The sequence below is a fragment of the Anolis sagrei genome, chromosome Y (genome assembly GCF_037176765.1).
Source record: "Anolis sagrei isolate rAnoSag1 chromosome Y, rAnoSag1.mat, whole genome shotgun sequence".
Taxonomy (NCBI): domain Eukaryota; kingdom Metazoa; phylum Chordata; class Lepidosauria; order Squamata; family Dactyloidae; genus Anolis; species Anolis sagrei.
Genome location: NC_090035.1, coordinates 71,591,402 through 71,611,156, shown reverse-complemented (window position 1 = coordinate 71,611,156; position 19,755 = coordinate 71,591,402). Strand labels below are relative to the sequence as shown.

Here is a 19,755-nt window from a genome sequence, read left to right as displayed (position 1 = left end):
GGGTTAATGCAAGAAACAGTTTCTCTCCATATACATATGTATTCAGCAACAGGAACAATTTGCAAATTGCAAAATACCAGAGGGAACTGAGGACCATTTGTTCAAAAAACCCTCACTCCAAAGCCCAGAGGTGGTCATGGTGTTGATAGCATTGGTTTCTCAGTTTTAAGGGAAAGGCAATCTGTACATGCTCAAAAGAGTTCTGTCTTCCATGTATTTTCATGTATTCAGGTTATATTCATCCAAATTTAAAAATGCAACTTTTCAGACCAGGGTGGTCCGAGTGTGGCATATGTGTCCCCCAATACTATGTTTTCTAGGCCCCAAATAGAATCATATAGTTGGAAAAGATCCCAAGGGTTATCTAGTCCAACCCCTCCTGCCATGCAGGAACATCCAGTCTATGCACTTCTAACAGATGGCCATCCAGCCTCTGCGTAAAAGCCTCCAGAAAAGGACGCTCCACTGGACTCCCAGGCAACATATTACACTGCTGAACAGTTCTGATCAACAATGTTTTTCCCAAAGTTTAGTTGCAATCCCTTTTCCTGCAATTTAAACTCATTGCTCCTTGTCCTAGTCCCAGAGAAGCAGAAAACAAACTTTTTTCTCTCCTCGATATGTTATCTTTTCAAATATTTAAACATGGCTATCATGCCCCTTCAGCCCTCTTATCTCCATGCTAAACATCTCCAGCTCCCAAAGGTGCTCCTCATTGGGCTTGGCTTCCAAACCTTTGATCTTTTTGGCTGCCCTTCTCTGGACACATTTCAGCTTGCCCACCTCCTTCTTGAACCGTGGTGCCCCAGAACTGGACACAATAATCCAGGTGAGGTCTGACCAACCAGGATAGAGTGGGAGCAACTCCTGCTTCAAAACCAGATATAAACTTCCTCAAACATATGTACATGACCATTGGCTACAAAAACCAAAACAAGAACTTGAAATAATGAGTTATATGCACCTATTATTATTTACTTTGGGGCAATGAGGGCAACATTAATAATATTCCAAAAATAATGAATAATACAACCGAAATTACTTTATTGGTATAACTAATTGTACTTTACAATTTGTTTAAACATTAAAATCAGAGTCAATCTATACATTCTGGGAGACAAATTGGATTCTTCTGGTAGCTACAAGAAAAGGGAGATCTCTACTGGCGTGGGACCACGGAAAGCTGATATTGTTCAGGGATGCTCATGATGTAATGTGAAGATGGAGCAATGTTGATCTTCTCAGGTGGCACAGGGGACGTGAGGGTGAACCTTTGGAGAATGGTGGTGAAGAGGAGGAAAAGCTCCATGCGGGCCAGTCCTTCACCAACGCACGCACGTTTCCCTGCCAAAGAGAAGTCAAAAGCTGTAGAGCCAGATGGAAATGAATGGAAAAGAGAACTCATGGTCAAACCGGTCACTTCTATTTGGGTTCTCGGTTAAGATCAGAGAATGTTAAGAAGATATCACCAGAGGGAGCTGGTGTTGTAGTAGAGTCTGTTGGTAATGCTGCAACTGGTAGTAGGAGTGGTAGAGGGGGGAAACGAGGTGCTCAGGTGTTAGATGAGGAGCAGCAAAGGAAGAGAATCCGGGAGATACTTATGTCACCCACTGATGAAGAATCCTTTGAAGGTTTCTCCAAGAGTGAAATGAGTGAGGAGGAGGAAGGAGATTCAGATGGGAATAGAGGGACTAAGAGGATTACTCGAGAGCAGGAATCAGACTAGAAGCGTCAGAGAAGTAAGATCCGGGACATACTTACTGATCCCACAGAGGAAGAGGATTTCATGGGTTTTTCTGGGAATGATGGGTCTGGGAGTAGTGGGGATGAAGAGGAACCACTAGGTTCAGGAGATTCGGAATGTGTGTACTCAACCAATGTCCAGTGACACTTTTGCGGGGTTTTCTGGTGGCGGGGATTGGCAATCTGGTGATACTATGGATTCGTGGGGAGACCTAAGTCTTGACAAGAGGTGGAAGAGTTGGAGGGATGGGCATTGGAGTTCGGCTGTAGAGGCTAAGCCAGCTGATAGTGATGAGGACGGGGTGGAGGGCAGCTCATCATTGGATGATGAGCTGTAAGATAAATGAAGGTACTGGAATGATAGAACTTTGCAGTAGGCAAAGTGTTGGTTTCGTGCCTTGGGTCTTGTTGCTGCCACTTTTCTTGTTGGGCTTGGGTCGTGGATCTGCAGGTTGCTGCTTGCTTTTGGATTCTCGTAAGTGCGGATTTCCCCTCTCCTTGACTTTGGACTGTTTTTGACAACGATGCTGCCTTTTGTACTTTGGAAATTTCAACTGGGATTTCTTCGATTTTGGACTGCTTCTGGATGGCAGCTTCTCTTCACAGCTCTTTGTTTGCTTATTATCTTTGAATTGTGTGATTTTGGTGTGTTTTGAAAGAACTATTATTTAATCCGGATTTTTTTGCCAGTTTAATCCGGTTTATTTTCTAAGTTTGTTTTTCAAGCTGCAAATTGCTGCAAACTTTGAATTTTGACCAGAGGCACTGAAGCAAGTGTCTCTGAGTCCTGTTTACTTTGCTTTAATAAACTATTGTTTTGGACATACTCCTGTGTCTGGCTCTTTAAGGCAACTGGGTTCCGACAGCTGGTCTGTTGATTTTCATCTTGTAAGAGCACAATGCTAGAGAGAAACACTTCAGCATTGAATCTATGTGAAAATATAGTTTTGATTGTCATAATGGGAATGATTGAGAAAATCATGATGAAATACCTAAAAGTCATGCAGAAATGGCCATGTCATAATCATGGGGCCAGGGGTTTAGCACAGCTGGGTAAGTCACTAGTATTTATAAGATCTATCAACCAAAAGGTTGCAAGTTCGAAGCCCTGGGTTGGCGTAAGCTGCTGAGTGTCAGCCCAGCTTATTGTTTCCCTAAGCAGTTCAAACACAGCTTTAGTTGTAATTAGAAAAATTAGGTACCGCTAAGCAGGGGAGGTGTTTTATGATACCATAAAGAAAAAAGATCAGAAAATGCTGGGTGACCAAAAGGAAGGAGGAAGTCCTGATGGCTCTTCATCATAGAGGATGGAGCGATAGCACCCCCTGTGGCTGGATTTGAGCTCAACCTTTCATGGCATCAAAAAGCTGGACATGGAGTCAAAACAACAACACACCTCCTTCTATTCTGTCTGTCTCTGTAGTGTCTATACAAAACGGCATTGAATGTTTGCTGTGTATGTGTACTGTGATCCACACTGAGTCCCCTTCAGATAACAAACACTGCAGATGCTGGAGTAGGGCATTTAATAAAATGAATTAGAGCAGCAGTAGTAGCAGCAAGACCTGGCCACCAAGCACACTGTCTTCGAGCTCCCCACCTCCTGCTTGGTTTCCAATTCTACTTTCAAGGTAGCTGTTGCAATGCTTCGGCTCATTCCTTCACAACTCAAAAACAGGCAACTGCCAGAGGTGCTGGAGTCCAAATAAATGCACACCTGATAGCCAGGAATTGCCACTACCTCTTGCTTTGAATCTAAGTTGAGTTGAATCCCTTGATCCTAAGCCAACAGATACCTTGGCCCTGCTGTAAGCATAATGTTACACAATGCTGATTGCAGTGTAGAATCAGGGTGAAGTTAATGAAATCTTTAAGGTGTTAATTAAAAGCTATGTCTTGACGTGACACCAAAAAGAAATCAATGTTGATGCTAATCAAATTTCTAAGAAATCAACATTGATGCTAATCAAACTTCTAGGAAAAGTTGTCACGGCCAAGATGTTGGCAAGTCAAGCCTTCTCCTACACCACCTGTACTCCACCTTGCCATGCCATTTACACACTCCCCATCACCACTGTTCTAATACACACCTGCTGAGAAAGGCATAAAAGCCTCCACTTTCTTAAGGCAACCGTTGCTGTCGAGGAATCTCCCAGGATCAAACTCTTCTGGGTTGGCATGGTGCTGCTTATCATAATGCACAGAGTTGAGCACAGGATAGACATAAGTTCCCTGAGAGAGAAGTAAGAGAGAAGGGAGAAAAGAAGTGACCAAGGGCTGGAGACAAACAAAACCAGAAAAGGTAGGAGCCAATGCTTTTGTGGAGGTTTAACAACTTTTAAAACTGATTTATGAATGTATTCTGAAGTTGTATGTATTCTGAGTAGAGATGTTTGTAGAAGACATTGTGTGGTTACTCATTTAATGTTGTTAAAGTATGCCTATGTTTATATATATATACGAGGGGTATTTTTAAAGTAAGGTCCGTTTTGTTGTAGACACTAGTAGTTCGCGTGCATACCGCAACAAGCGTGTGCATCATGTACCGGCATGCTCTGTAGCTAACCTGTACGGTTCTGTTCTGTGTTTTAAAAATGTTTAAGACTATCAGCTCATGTGCTGCATGTGAGGTTCACTCAGTGATGCGGTTTTTGTCAGCAAGGAACCTGCCTGCTGCAGAAATTCATCGACAGATTTGTGAAGTGTACGGTGAAACTGTTATGAGTGAAAGCAAAGTGCGTAAGTGGGTACAACAATTCAAAGATGGCCGTGACAACGTCCATGATGAGGACCGCTCCGGTCACCCTTCTTTGATTACAGACAATTTGGTGGCTTCAGTTGAAGCGAGGATTCGTGAGAACAGGCGCTACACAATAACAGGTCTCTCGAATTTCCTGACGTGTCGAGATCAGTGCTTTACAACATTGTTTCTGAACACCTAAAGTTTAGGAAACTGTGCTCCCATTGGGTCCTGAAACTCCTAACAGAGGACCACAAAAACCAAAGATTTGAATGTGCGATCAAATCAAATTGTCTGTAATCAAAGAAGGGCGACTGGAGCGGTCCTCATCATGGATGTTGTCACGGCCATCTTTGAATGGTCGTACCCACTTACGCACTTTGCTTTCACTCATAACAGTATCACCGTACACTTCACAAATATATCGATGAATTTCTGCAGCAGGCAGGTTCCTTGCTGACAAAAACCATATCACTGAGCGAACCTCACATGCGACGCGTGAGTTGATAGTCTTAAACATTTTTAAAGCACAGAACAGAACCGTACAGGTTAGCTACAGAGCGGAAACTGAGCACACTTGTTCCCAGGCATGCTGGAACACGACACACGCGCTTGTTGCGGTATGCGCGCGAACTACTAGTGTCTACAACAAAACGGATCTTACTTTTAAAATATGTATAAATATTGTTGTTTTCTTTATTTCTGTTTCTTACTGTTACAAAGGTAAATTTAAAATGGGGGGAAGTCTTTATCAACTTTTGCTAGAAAGAATACCAGCAGTTGCCTGTAGGGCAGTAGCTTAGAAGAAAATAACACATATAATAGTATGAATCAATTTTCACAGATCTTGTTTGTGTCTGCCACAGCTCCAGAACAACAAAGGTTGATGTATATACTAATGTACAGACCAACAAAGGTTGATGTACATCCAAAACTAATTAATTTACTAAAATATACATGTAAAGACCTGCCTCTTCGGATAGAACTACCCAGTCAGTTTTAAACTCATGTGTTGTGATTACTGTATTTGAATGTTTGTTCTGTGTATTTTAATATAATGTATTTGATACATATATTTTGTTGTTGTTATATTTAATTACACTACAGTAGAGGCCAGCAGAACATTGGATAAGCGAAAATATTGGATAATAAGGAGAGATTAAGGAAAAGCCTGTTAAGCATCAAATTACGTTATAATTTTACAAATTAAGCACCAAAGCATCATGTTTTCCAACAAATTGACAGAAAAAGCAGTTCAATACATGGTGTGAGGTGATACAAGTTTGTGAGGCAAGGAGGGGAAACTCCTTTCTTTTATATTTTATTTTATTTTTAACCTGCCACCAGTAAAATTATACGTATATGTAGGTGTCAAGGCAAATGATGTTGTTAAAGGGGAGAAAGAAGACCTCTCAGAAACTCAGCAACTTGGAGTTCGATTATAAATATCTGTATACGTCTCCTTGTTGCATAACCCAATATTGTAGTTGGTATGTAGCTTCAAAATAATCTCCTTTACACCAATATAATCTTCAGCTGACTTTCAGGAATGTATCTTCAATCCTACAACTTGACACGAGACTTCAATTTATTATTTGAAACAAAGAAATGTTTATTCATGAATTCTTGTGCACATAAAGCGTATTGGTTACACAGTACTTTTCTTTAGTTCCACTTGGATATTGTTACATCAGTATTTTCCACTTGTGAATACATTAAACTGATACTATATAACTTTCAGAACAGTATAACTTATGTCTCTACTTTCCATCAATATTCTGACTGAAACTTATGCTCAAAGAACTCCCTGTCTCCCGGTTTCACCTGACTGAGGACTTGGACTCAAAACTAGTCCCTTATTACTTCAGTATCCCAACTTAAAGCACAATCCTATACAAAGGATTCTTTTTAATCTAGTACACAGACTAGAGATTAATTCAAAATGGTTTCTTTATTACTTTTAATATAACAGCTGAAGACTCAAATTTTACTAGGAACCTCTTCACTCTAGCTCTCCCAGCTAGAGACTGCCTCATTTTTAAAATGTCTCCTCTTTTCTTCTTAGTTAGCTCCACCCCTTTTTGCCTGCTAGCTACTCTAAAATGGATACATTTCTACTGCAGTGGCTTTGCAACCATGGCAACGCATCAATCAATCATATACATCACATCTATCTGCCCTTGTCCTTATATTAAGAGTAAAAAACATTATGTAGTAATGACTGTATTTACGAATTTAACATCAAAACATCACAGGGTATTGAAATAGCTTTGGATCTGGGCTGGAGGCAGACTGTGTTGGATAATACAGAATGTTGGATGAGTGAAGGTTGGATAAGCGAGACTCTACTATATTTTGTTACCTGCAATACTATCTTTAGTCACCAGGTGGCAGATTGTTCCAACCTTTCTTAATAACCAAAGGCAAAACTACATGAAGGACTGGGATATTCATTTTTCCAACGAACCTCCAGACACTTTCATGTTCTACCTCCTGCGCAAGGCCTCCAAAATCTTCCATTAGTTAAAAGACACACATAAGCACAGTCACGCTTTAAAAGGAGACAGAGAGAAGATGGAAGGGACAAGGATGGAAAGAAAGAGAGAAAGAAAGAAAAGTGTGGAAGAGATTGAGAAAAGTAACAGAGTGTGGAAAGACAGATTATGCAACTTGAAGACACATCCTTTTACCTCCATTCCTGATGGCAATCTTTCTAGGAATCTTACCTTAGGGATCACATATCCTCTGAAATGGGTGTCTTGAGTTACAAGGTGTGGCAGATTCATGGGTACCACATCAGCCATCCTCTGAGTCTCATTCAATACAGCCTCAGTATATGGCATTTGATTCCTGTCCTTGACCGTTGGGCTACGCCTTTGCCCAATCACGAGATCGATTTCCTTTTGGACTTTTTCTTGAGGGAAGTGATAATGGAGATTAGGATGCCAAAATCAGGTTACCATATTTTCTGTTCTTTCTTAACATTCTTATGCAGAACCAAAGCAGGACAAACCAGAGAACTTTCACACTGTACAGTTAATAATAATAATAATAATAATAATAGCTTGGGAAGTGTTCGACTTGTGATGTTGTGATACGAAATCCAGCATACAAATTTCATTTGCTGTGACATACTGTGGTTTTGAATAAGTAAAATAATAATAAAACTTTATTTATACCCCGCCACCATCTCCCCAACAGGGCCACAGGACAGCTAACATGGGAACAAGCCTGAACAATCACATCAGATCAAATAAAATACATACAAATAATAACATGAAATGAAAAGTGAACAGACAAATTAATACAAAATCAAAATACAGGAAACAAATAGAAGAAGAAAAATTAAATGTGCATAGTGGGCTGGGCCAGGTTAAAAGGGGGTAAAATAAAATATAATATAAAATATTAAAAATATATAAAACCCTGGGTGCGATGGATGAGTAGGGTAATGCCTGTTGAGGGATGAGATAAGTGCATTGACAGGAATATTGTGCTAAGCTGGTCCTGATGTGGGGATTGTATTCATTCAACAAAGGCAAACTGAAACAGCCAGGTTTTTAAACTCTTCCTGAAGGCTGTCAGGTTGGGTGCTTGCCTAATCTCACCGAGTAGCAAATTCCAAACCTGCGGGGCCACCACAGAGAAGGCCCACTCCCTTGTCCCCACAAGTCATACTGTGAATCTGGCTTAACTGCCATGGCAACAGCTTAGGGAATCTGTAGATTTGCAGTGAATGAGCAGCCAGTGCAATTGACAACCATATTGCTCTGAAGCGCTACGCCAGCTACAAACTCAACAATTTAAAAATGGAACCATGACACTATATTTGCATAGTGTAGAAGGGTCTCTGGTTTGGACCTTCTGAATTTGCATGTTCTCAAAAACTGGAATGTTTTACCCCTTAAGTCATTTCAGTTTTGGAAACCACCATGTAGAGGGCAGCAACCACATGGCAAAAGAGGCAAAGAAGGATTAAAGAGCGTATGGTATATATCCCTGAAGGTATGCCATGCTTCCATCACTCTGAAAGGTTGGATGCTCAACCCAGTTAGTCTCCCTTCCACTTTATTTGGAGGTGAATGTGACAGATTTGAACTGTCCCTGATTGCTGTTTTGGAAACCTGGCAATCCTAGCACCAGTTGATGCACAAACATCCTCTTCATCCTTCTACTCTTTCATTCTGGAAGCCTTTCATCATATTACAGTCTCCAAAGTCCCTCAAATAGAGTTGGTGTGGGTCCGTACCTTGAATCTGGGGATACTTTAGCAGGTAGAGAAGACCATATTTCAGGGTGATACTGACTGTCTCAATCCCAGCAAAGAATATATTGAATATGGTCATGTTCAAATTTTCGGTGGAAAATTCAGAACTTGGGTTGTGCTTCTCCTGGCAAAAATCAAAGTGAAAATGGGAACTCTCAGGCTTCGTATTAATTTCTGGTGGCTCACAAATACATGTTGCTCCTCCTGGCCCAGATTAAGGAACTTGTGAAATGCAGCCCCAAATTCTCTCTCCATCCCTCCCTCTCCTGCTTGTCTAAGATTTATTCTGATTTGCTTAGCTATAAAGGCTAGAAATCACTGGGTTGCTGTGAGTTTTTCAGGCTGAACTCTAGGAACCGAAAAATGAAGTCGCCATGGGAAGCCCTCTTAGCCCTCTTATAGCAAATTTTTAGATAGAACACTTTGAGACACAAGCCCTGGAAACCGAACCAATAAAGTCCACCATGTGGTTCTGATATGTGGATGACACGTTCACCATTTGAGCCATAGAAGAGAAGAACTAAACCAGTTCCTGGATCCACCCAAACATCTAATTTATCATGGACAAAGAAAACGAAAAAAACCCCTACAATTTCTAGGTGTCCTAGTCATCCGCAAACCAAATCAAATCAACAATTTGGCCACACAGTTTATAGAAAACCTGCACACACTGATACTTACATTAAAAGCTCCAACCATCATCCTGGTCAAAAAAGAAGCACAATTAAAGCCTTGGTAGACCATACAAAAAGGATCTGTGAACCCCATCTCCTCCAAGATGAAGTGAACCACTTAAACCGGGCTTTATGGGTTAATGGGTATTCTACAATAGACATCAAAAGAGCTGCAAGATCAAGAACAAGCCACAAGAGTATAGACAAAGATCTACCTAGAGGAAAAGTGTTCTTACCATACCTCAAGGGAACCACTGACCACATAGGGAAACTGATGAAGAAACAAAATATACAAACAATCTACAGACCCACCAAGAACATTCAACAAATGCTACATTCTGCAAAGAACAAGTGGGGTCCTCTCACCTCTGCAGGAGTCTACCGTATACCGTGCAGCTGTGGACAAGTCTACATAGGGATCATCAAATGCAGCATTGCTCAAACACAAATCAAGGAACATGAAAAGCACTGCTGACTAAAACAACCTGAGGAGTCAGCCATAGCAGAGCACCCAATGAACCAACCTGGACATAGCATATTATCTGAGAACACAGAAATTCTGGACCACTCTGACAACCATTATGTCAGACTACACAGAGAAACAATTGAAATACACAAACATGTGAACAATTTCAACAAAAAAGGAGGAAACCATGAAAATGAACAAAATCTGGTTAGATAAAGGTAAAGGTTTTCCCCTGACATTAAGTCCAGTCATTTCCGACTCTGGGATTCTGGCGCTCATCTCCATTTCTAAACTGAAGAGCCGGTGTTGTCTGTAGACACCTCCAAGGTCATGTGGGTGGCATGGATACATGGAGTGCCGTTACCTTCCTGCCAGAGCGGTACCTATTGATCTACTCACATTTTCATGTTTTCGAACTGCTAGGTTGGCAAAAGCTGGGACTGACAGCAGAAGCTCACACCACTCCCCGGATTTGAACCTGCTCAGCAGCTCAGCAGTTTAACCTACTGCGCCACCGGAGGTTCCAGTGTTTACCAGTATTAAAAAACACCAGAATGAAAACAGTAAATAAGGAACACCAGTCAGAAACGGGAGAATTTCAGACAGTAAGCAATCAAGGGCCTGCTAACACCATCATCCCCCTCCAACAGAGAATGCTTCTAGGCAACAAAGGCCAGGCTACCTCTACGAAGATGCCATCACTGATTGTCTTTGCAAACTTCATGGCTACTCAAATGCTATTTCAAGCTTACTAATTACAACCTTCATACTTTCTTTAAACATATGAGGATTATTTCTCCCTCCCTGGACATTCCACAAATATATATTCACTCCACTTGCTTCACTGCCAACAGAACCTCTGAAAATGCCAGCCACAGATGCAGGCAAAACTTTAGGAGATCATGCTACTGGAACATGGCCATACAGCCCAAAAAACTCACAGCAACCCAAAAGCTAGAAACCTGCTTTATCTCACATCTCTTTATTTTTTTTATAAAAAAAAAACACAGTCCTTGTATCTGCAGATGACACATTACTGAACTTTACTGAACACAGATATCCAAAACCAGTTATAATAGCAAAACCTATTGAAATAATGGATTTTCAGCTTGAGGATACTATAGAGTTGCACTAGAGAACCTAGATAATACCCGAAAAGGATATATTTCACCAGATGTGGATAAATGAAAACACGGCTAGTACTTGTCCAGCAGAAACAGGGAGAATACTAGTCTATAGAAATTCTCAAACAATGCTTTACTCAGAGATAACCATAGAAATCTCTTGCACACATTAGTGTGAATCTGCAATGAATAAAAAATATATTGGAAAGAGGGATGGTGACTTTCCAAGGTTTCTGGATAATTAATTCCCCCCTCCCCAACCTTTCACAGTGTATTCCATTGTTAGACCTTTGGTAAATAAGAGTCCATTCCATCAAGATAATGCAGCATAAAAACAAGGAAAACAAACACTCATAAATCGTATGGAAGAACTCAACATGATCTTCAACAAGTCTTCCATGATGGATTCATCTGTGGAAACTCTCTTTCTGATTACAGTGTGCCATATGATCTCCATATCTTTGGAATCTACCTACATCTGATGAAATATGAAATAGGAATGTTTAGGTCCTCTAGGAAATTCTATGAAAGCCATTGGAAGTTGCCATAGCATCACCTTTAAGGTTCCTTAAGGACCTAGCAAATTCCTAGAAGGATACATTTCTAGGAGTTTTGTAGGTGACCCAAGAGTGACTCTATACCAGGCCTATATGACTTCGCAGCAGCAAAGGAGCAAAATTAAAATAGGCCAAATATCTTCACACTTCTATTATCAAGTTTCAAGGCCTGGTCAGTCTTCTCTGATCTTCAAGGAGAAGGAGAGGAATCTCAGCATGATAGTCCTGCCTTGGAAAGAATGGGTGTATACATACCTGTTTTCCACATTGGTGCATTTCAACTTGAATGCCATAATTTGTTCAACTGTAGTTTGTGCTTAATATGCCATGCTGAATAATATCACCAGGACTGGCCAGGTAGTATCACCAAGACCTATTCCGAGATCCTAAAATCCCGGAGTCTAGGGTTGTCTTGATTTGGTAACACCAATTGGGACAGGAAACAAGCTGCTGCTTCTCAGCACTTTTGAAATGAAGGGGGCCTTAACAAGCATGCATGGCAGACCCTTGTGTCTTATGAATGGGTAGGATGAGTCTTTACCTGCTCCATCTTCGCTAAGAAACACTCAATGTAATTCTGGGGAGCAGAGGTATCAAGCGAGGCCGTATTAATCTTGATCCTCTCGTTAATGAAGTCCACAATCTTCAAGCTGCTCTTTGCCATCTTGTAGTGCATCCCAGGGATCATATCCATAATTCCTGGGAAAAGGTTGTACAGCTGGGTTGTGCAGAAGGGAGAGAGGTTGGGAAGAAGAGAAGTCATAAGAAATCATCAGACTTACTGTATCCCATGTCCTCTCTTACCTGATTCTGGCAGCCCAAGAACAAGCCATTAGAACCAATGCCATCAAAGACAGAATTGAAAAGTCAACAACAGATTCAAAAGCCGTTTCGCCCGCCGCCTCCCTCGCCTTCTCCTGCCATGAGGGCGAGGCAAGGCCCCATCCTGATGGCAGAGGAAGGCCAGGCTGGACACAGGGAAGTTGAGGGGGAAGCAGCCCCAAGCCGCACATTTGCCTGCAAGTGCCTCCTCTTGATTCCCCGCCACCCTGTGGGAGGAAGAGGCGGAACTGACCTGGGCTGGCTGTTTGGCTGACAGAGGCCCCCTCTGCCATTTTGAGGAAGCGGAGGTGGCGGGGACAAAGGAAGTGGCCTCGCGCCCCCTCAGAAATGGCCAAGCGACCCCTCTGGGGGTCGCAACCCCCAAGTTGAGAACTGCTGAGTTAGAACCTATTTTTTGTAATTTGAATCCATTACTCCATTATGTTCTATGACCTCATCACAAAGACCTCATCGCAAAGAAGATTGTAACCCTTGCCAGGAAAGTTGAGATAAATCTCCTGTCCTTATCTCAACTACTTCAACCTTGCAAGGAACTTCTTGAAGGCACAAAGTTGAATAAACACCGGACTCATCTATTCAGCTTTCAAAGAAAGCTGAACTCTTGCTTTATTCACAAAATACATACAACACATTCTCCGGTCATATCCGTTCACATATTAACACACTGCACAAAGCACATTATCATTCTTTTCTGGTTTGCACAGGGAACTCCAAATGTGGCACTCCACCAATTCTACAGACCTCTATTGTTTTGACCCATGCGCTACTGAAACCATGCAGTTTAAGCTGTAAGTGATTTTCACACAAGAATCCTTTATATTCTGACATGATTCACCACACATCGTGGCAAATCCATTGGCTCCTGGCGGGGGGGGGGGGTTGAGAAGCCATTGGTCCACACCCCGCATTGCACAACTTGCAATAATAATAGTAATAATAATAATAATAATAATAATAATAATAATAATAATAAACCAGTGCAGGTGGTCCCAGTGGTCATCGGCACACTGGGTGCCATGGCAAAAGACTTCAGCCAGCACTTGGAAACAATAAAAATCACAATCTGTCAACTGAAAAAGCCACACATCATTCGAAAATACATCACACAGCTTGGGAAGTGTTTGATTTGTGATTTTGTGATACGAAATCCAGCATATATCTCTCATTTGCTGTGACATACCGTGTTTTTGTGTCAGAATAATAATAACAACAACAACAACAACAACAACAACAACTTTATTCTTATACCCCGCCTCCATCTCCCCGAAAAGACTTGGGACGGCTTTCAAGGAACATGCCCAGCAAATGCAGATTTAAAACAAGCACAAAAATACAGTCAACATCTAAAAACAATAAAACATTATAATCAGACAAACGTCATCAACAGTAAATGTGGCTGAACGACAATAGTGAGTTCGGGAGCAGAGCAGAGCTTTGGGCAAACAATATTGTGTCCAAAAACTGAGCATAAAACAACAGTGACTGTTCAACTAATCACTGTGGCATCTTTAAAATGTAGAGAAAGATGGAGTGTTTTCTTGTTACCTTCACCGATGTTTTGGGGATGTTGTCCAATAGGATCCGTTCTGTCATCAGTTTTCTCAGCATGAGGAATTGTCCATCATTGTACTCAAAGCGTTTCCCAAACAGGATGGAGCAGATAATGTTGGCAACAGCCTGACTGATATGCACCGTTGGGTCAAAAGGGTCTCCTAGTATGGAAAGATCATAGGGGGAGAGATTAGTACAGGCAAATGTATATCCACACTATCGATATTCCAGATTAAAATTGTGGTTTCCACCAATGAGAATTTTCTCATGTTGCTTCCTCGCTATCACTTTTTTCTTGGAATTGCCATCCTTTGTTTACTCATATCTGATGGAAAAGACTTCAAAATAATGTCATTACCAAGTCATGATATTCTAGCATTTCTGTATTCTTCTCCTAAATATCTGAAATCCAAGTTGAACTGATCATGTTTCTTTTGTTAGAAATAAAACACATTTTTCATGCCAGCCCATTTCCTTCTAAAAGAGAGGAGGGATGACGACGATCTAATTTCCCCGGGAAGTGAATTCCACAGGCGGGGGGGGCCACCACTGAGAAGGCCCTGTCTCTCGTCCCCGCCAGTCTCATTTGTGACAAGAGCGGGGCTGACAGCAGGGCCTATCCAGAAGATCTTAAATTCCTAGGCGGGACATAGAAGGAGATATGTTCGGACAGGTACGCTGGGCCAGATTCCCAACAGGAAGGAAGGATTAAAGGATAGAAGGGAAGGAGGGAGGGAGGGAGAAAAAGCGAGGTAAGGGAGGGAGGCAAGGAGGTAGGGAAGAAGGAAGGAAAGAGAGAAGGAAGGAAGGAAGGATAGGAAGGTGAGAGAGAGGAGGGCCTGGGAAAAGAGCCCAAGGGACCACATCCGGTATACATACCTGGTACAGGCAAACCCTGAGTGATATCTGGGGAGACAGCTGATGGTTTCCTTCACCCAACTTGGAAGCTACAACAACTGTGCTAGCTTACATTGCTTAAGACTTATGATAAACTGAGAAATGGTACCTAATGTATTTTGGATGCCCCAGGGAAGACTGAACATGAACAAACACCTTGGGTTTTGTTGAGCTCCTCCACTAGGCACAGGGCTTCCTCCTGGATTTTCTCCTCGATGGATCTCTTCCCCATGCCGAAGTCCCTCAAAGTGGTAAGAGTGAATCGGCGGATTTGTTTCCATCGTTCCCCATTGGAAAACGCAATCCCTGGACAAAAGAACATAGAAAATCTCTAACAAGAGAGGAAAGGAATCCAAAGATGCCACTTCATATAAACTAAACATAATTCAAGTTAGGCAGACTTAACCATATAAACAGAAGGAGAGGGAATGAGGAACTGTTTTCCCTCTTGAATTATCACTTCAATGTTTATTATTTCGAAATATCAGAAGATTAATGGGTTATCTTCTATAAGGAGCGGTACTTTCCCCAGCCTCTTCCCACTTTTGCATCTACAATTCATAGATAGTTTTCTTTCCAAGCCATTTTATTGTAATCACAGGAACAACATGGGTCAACCATATTCTTTAACGACAAATACTATTTTGCCACGTAAGTCTTAGAATCATTGAATCATAAAGTTGGAAGAGACTTTGTGGGCCATCTAGGTGAACCCCCTGCCAAGAAGAAGGAAAATCACATTCAAGCACCCCCGACAGATGGCCATCCAGCCTCTGCTTATAAACCTTCAAAGAAGGAGCCTCCACCACACTCTGGGGCAGAGAGTTCCATTGCTGAACAGCTGTCACAGTCAGGAAGTTCTTCCTAATGTTCAGGTTGAATCTCCTTTCCTGTAGTTTGAAGCCATTGTTACGAATCTTCTACTTCTGAAAGTAAGTCATTAGTAATGGTTTGAGCAGATTCTAACATTGGCACTTTTCTTCCATATGATTTGAGCATCTGTCTGATGAAGAAGCCAAAGCTTCGATAGCTTGCATGGCGTATTTTGTGCCTTTGACTTAGCCAAATAAAAGTACCACTGTTTGGTGTATTTTGCTGGATGGCCAACACAGCTACTCCGGTGAGATACTGGGCCCTTCCACACAGCCCTATATCCCAGGATATCAAGACTGGAAATCCCACAGTATCTGCTTTGAACTTGGTAATCTGAGACCACACTCAGATAAGGTAGGATTTCCTGCCTTGATATTCTGGGATATATAACTGTGTGAAAGGACCCACTGTGGCCTTGAGACAGTATGTGTCTCGTTCAACTCAGGAGAACTCATCCCCATCTTCCATGGCTTCTCTCATACCTTCCAACATTTCACAAATGTAAACCAGGACACATGCAGATGAACAACATAGGGTGATCAAGAGGGTATTGATGAGGAAGAGTAGACAAGCTAGAAGATGTTGCAGCGGATTGCTTTTGCCAGAGCCTACTGGGAAAGCAAAAGCACCATCTCGTGTCTCTTCTTCTCCATTGCTGGATAAAATAAGTGTTTACCAGTAGAAGCAAGTTAAAGGCAAAGGATGGAAGTGCAGAGGGAAATTTGGGCATTTTAAAAGTAGCTGGAAGGATAGAATAGCTGAGAATAGCTGGGATATTGTGTCCAACTCTGGGCACCACAATTGAGGAAAGATATTGACAAGCTGGAAAGTGTCCAGAGGAGGGCAACTAAAATGATCAAGGATCTGGAGAACAAGCCCTATATGGCTTAAGGAGCTGAGCATGTTTAGTTTGCAGAAGAGAAGGAGAGGAGACATGACGAGGGCCATGTATAAATATGTGAGGGGAAGTCATAGGGAGGAGGGAGCAAGCTTGTTTTCTGCTGCCCTGGAGACTAGGACACGGAGCAATGGCTTCAAACTACAAGAAAGGAGATTCCATCTGAACATTAGGAAGAGCTTCCTGACTGTGAGAGCTATTCAGGAGTGGAACTCTCTGCCCCGGAGTGTGGTGGAGGCTCCTCCTTTGGAAGCTTTTAAACAGAGGCTGGATGGCCATCTGTGGGGGGTGCTTTGAATGCATTACTCCTGCTTCTTGCAGGGGGTTGGATTGGATAGCCCATGAGGTCTCTTCCAACTCTATGATTCTATTATTCTAATTAATTGGGGTCATTTCCAATCAGGGAACTTGTAGAGTATGTCCTTACCACGTTCATTGAGAAACCTGGAGAAGGCCGGAAACTGCCCACGTCCTCCAAACGCCTCTGCATGATCCACCAAGGCCTCTCTCACAGTGTCATAGCCATACAAAACCACAATCCGCTGCATTCCCAGGTACACAGTGAACACCGGCCCATAGACCTCACTCATCTGCCAAGAGAAAGACAGAAATCCCCTATAAAGTAACCCATGGTCTACAAGTAACCATTTGTCCCCCTTATCTGAGAGGAGAAAGATGGAAGAATCGAGACTCACCTTGGTGAAGGTCTTCAACTGACTCCCTTGGTCCAGTTGTAGAATGTTCCCCAGGATTGGAAGTGGGGTGGGCCCAGGGGGCAGGAGAGCATTGACTCTTCTGCTCTTCCATGACAAGAGAACGATGCAACTCACACAGAGGAACACAAGGAGAAATATAGTGACCATGGGTGTCTTTGGAGGGTTACCTTCTCAGCAACAGATCTGCTTAAGCTTTCTAGAAGATTGCAAGGCTAACATATGTATTTAAAATCCCAGGGCAGACCCTCTTTGGTTATCCAGTAACTTCTTCCTTCAGGAGTTTCAGCCTCCCCTTCTCCCTCTTTTCTCAAACAAACTGGAGGATTTTGTAGCATGAGTCACTCTTCAGAACAAAAGCTTTGGCCCTGATCTTTGGTGAGTTACACCTAACCATGAAAATGTCTTTTTATAAAACAAGTCCAGTCCTTGTTTTATTTATTTATTTATTTATGTACAGTATTTATATTCCGCCCTGCTCACCCCACAGGAGACTCAGGGCGGATTACAATGCATATATACATGGCAAACATTCAATGCCATAGACATACAACATATATAGACAGACACAGAGGCAATTTAACATTCCAGCTTTCCGGCTTCATGAGGGTATGCTCGATTCCGGCCACAGGGGGAGCTGTTGCTTCACTGTCCACTTGTGACAGCGAGTCCTTGATGGAGTACTTCCTCATTCTTACATACGCTGCTGGAACGCTTTATGGTATCATAAATTAGTTAAATTAGCCTCTCCACATAAAGCTGTATCTAAATTTCCTACTTGACAGATGCAACTGTCCTTTGGACTGCATAGGTCAACAGCAAGCTAGACTATTAATTGTTGGGAGCTCACTCTGACCCAGGCTGGCTTCGGACTCACGACTTCCTGGTCAGTAGTGATTTAACGCAGCTGGCTACTAACTAGCTGCACCACAGTCTTAACTATGTCCAGTGCTATCAAATACAAAAGCCCAAGATTTTAATGTCATTGAGTCCTTCAGGAGATGCTAGTGGGGTACAAATAAAGTTAATAATAATAATAATAATAATAATAATAATAATAATAATAATATGTTCAGAAAGATGAAACAAAAGGCAATATCTTTTCTTTAAAGGGCATGTGGAGTACATGGTCTCATACCCATTGACACTGAACTAGTATCCACATCATTAAGCAACATCAGAATATGGTGAAGATGACAAACATTATCAATGAGAGGAATATACAACATAGGAGAGGTTGCAGCAGTTTGTTTTTTTCTGCACTTCCTCCCTGCTATATTCATAGAATCTAAGACCTCTTCTACACTGCCATATAATCCAGATTATTAAATCAGATAATCCAAATTATATGTTTATAACTGGATAAGAGTCTAGGTAAAGGTAAAGGTTTTCTACTGACATTAAGTCCAGTCGTGTCTGACTCTGGGGGTTGGTGCTCATCTCCATTTCTAAGCTGAAGAACCGGCGTTGTCCATAGACACCTCCAAGGTCATGTGGTCGTGACTCCGTGGAGCACCGTTACTTTCCCACAGAAGCAGTACCTATTGATCTACTCATATTTGCAAGTTTTCGAACTGCTAGGTTGGCAGAAGCTGGGTCTGACAGCGGGAGCTCACACCACTCCCCAGATTCAAACCTGCAACCCATTGATCAGCAAGTTCAGCAACTCATTGCTTTGAACCACTGCGCTGTTGCAACTCAGAGGCTTCACCTTGCTCCCAAACACCACCACACAAGAGCTGTAGAGTTTGTAGTTTATTGAGGAGAAATCCAAGTCAAAACATAGAGTAAGCAATGCAAAGTTCCAAAGACAAATGTTAAATGCAAAACACAGTTCCAAAGGTCCTTAGGTAAGAACATAAAACATAATCCTTTAAGCAATGGTCAAACAAGAGTCCATGGTAAAAGCAGTGAAACACAAATCCCAAGAATCACCATTCAGGAAGCCCAAAGCAAGCTGCTTTAGAGCCAAGGTAATTCCATAGGAGCTTTCATGCTAAAAGCCACGTTGAACTGACACCTTCTCCTTGTTAACCAGAAGCCTAAATACCTTTTGCCAACAAGAAAACATTACACTCTTGGCAGCATGAAAGCATTACGGTGACCTTTCACTGACCTGGCTTCTTTCTTGCTGGCTAGCCACGAACTCCACCTGACCCACCTGCTCATTAAATCACTATCAAGGCTGCTCTCTTCTCTATCAGTATCAGCATGAGACGGCTGAGCAAGTGAAGGCCACTGCACCTGGTCGTTATCTACTTCGCTGACATTCTTTTCCCATGAGAACTGACTTGTAGACTCCTCTGGTACAGTGTCTGCAAGAGGCATAGAAATCTGAATCCCATCATCCTCTTCATCAGGGAACACTTCAGGCTCACAAGAGGGTTCAGTTTCAGGCTCAGATTCAAG

The 19,755-nt window shown here is 42.1% G+C and overlaps 2 protein-coding genes across 2 annotated transcripts in view; one reads left to right on the top strand and one right to left on the bottom strand.

Annotated features, from left to right (window-relative positions):
- Positions 1-1,024: 1,024 nt before the first annotated feature.
- Positions 1,025-17,761, bottom strand: LOC132780105 (cytochrome P450 2C18-like). The gene is made up of 9 exons (XM_067461344.1): positions 17,329-17,761; positions 17,061-17,223; positions 15,019-15,168; positions 13,966-14,126; positions 12,113-12,289; positions 8,733-8,874; positions 7,210-7,397; positions 3,834-3,975; positions 1,025-1,344 (listed from the first exon to the last, which is right to left on the bottom strand). Exons 1-9 carry the CDS (start codon positions 17,494-17,496, stop codon positions 1,160-1,162), a joined length of 1,476 nt encoding a protein of 491 aa, XP_067317445.1. The 5' UTR covers positions 17,497-17,761; the 3' UTR covers positions 1,025-1,159.
- The window catches only part of LOC132780101 (cytochrome P450 2F3-like), a 32,157-nt gene continuing 16,303 nt past the window's right edge, over positions 3,902-19,755 (top strand). The window contains exon 1 of the mRNA XM_067461342.1: positions 3,902-4,045. The gene's annotated coding sequence lies outside the window, so the exon portion shown is untranslated. The remainder of the gene's footprint in view (positions 4,046-19,755) is intronic.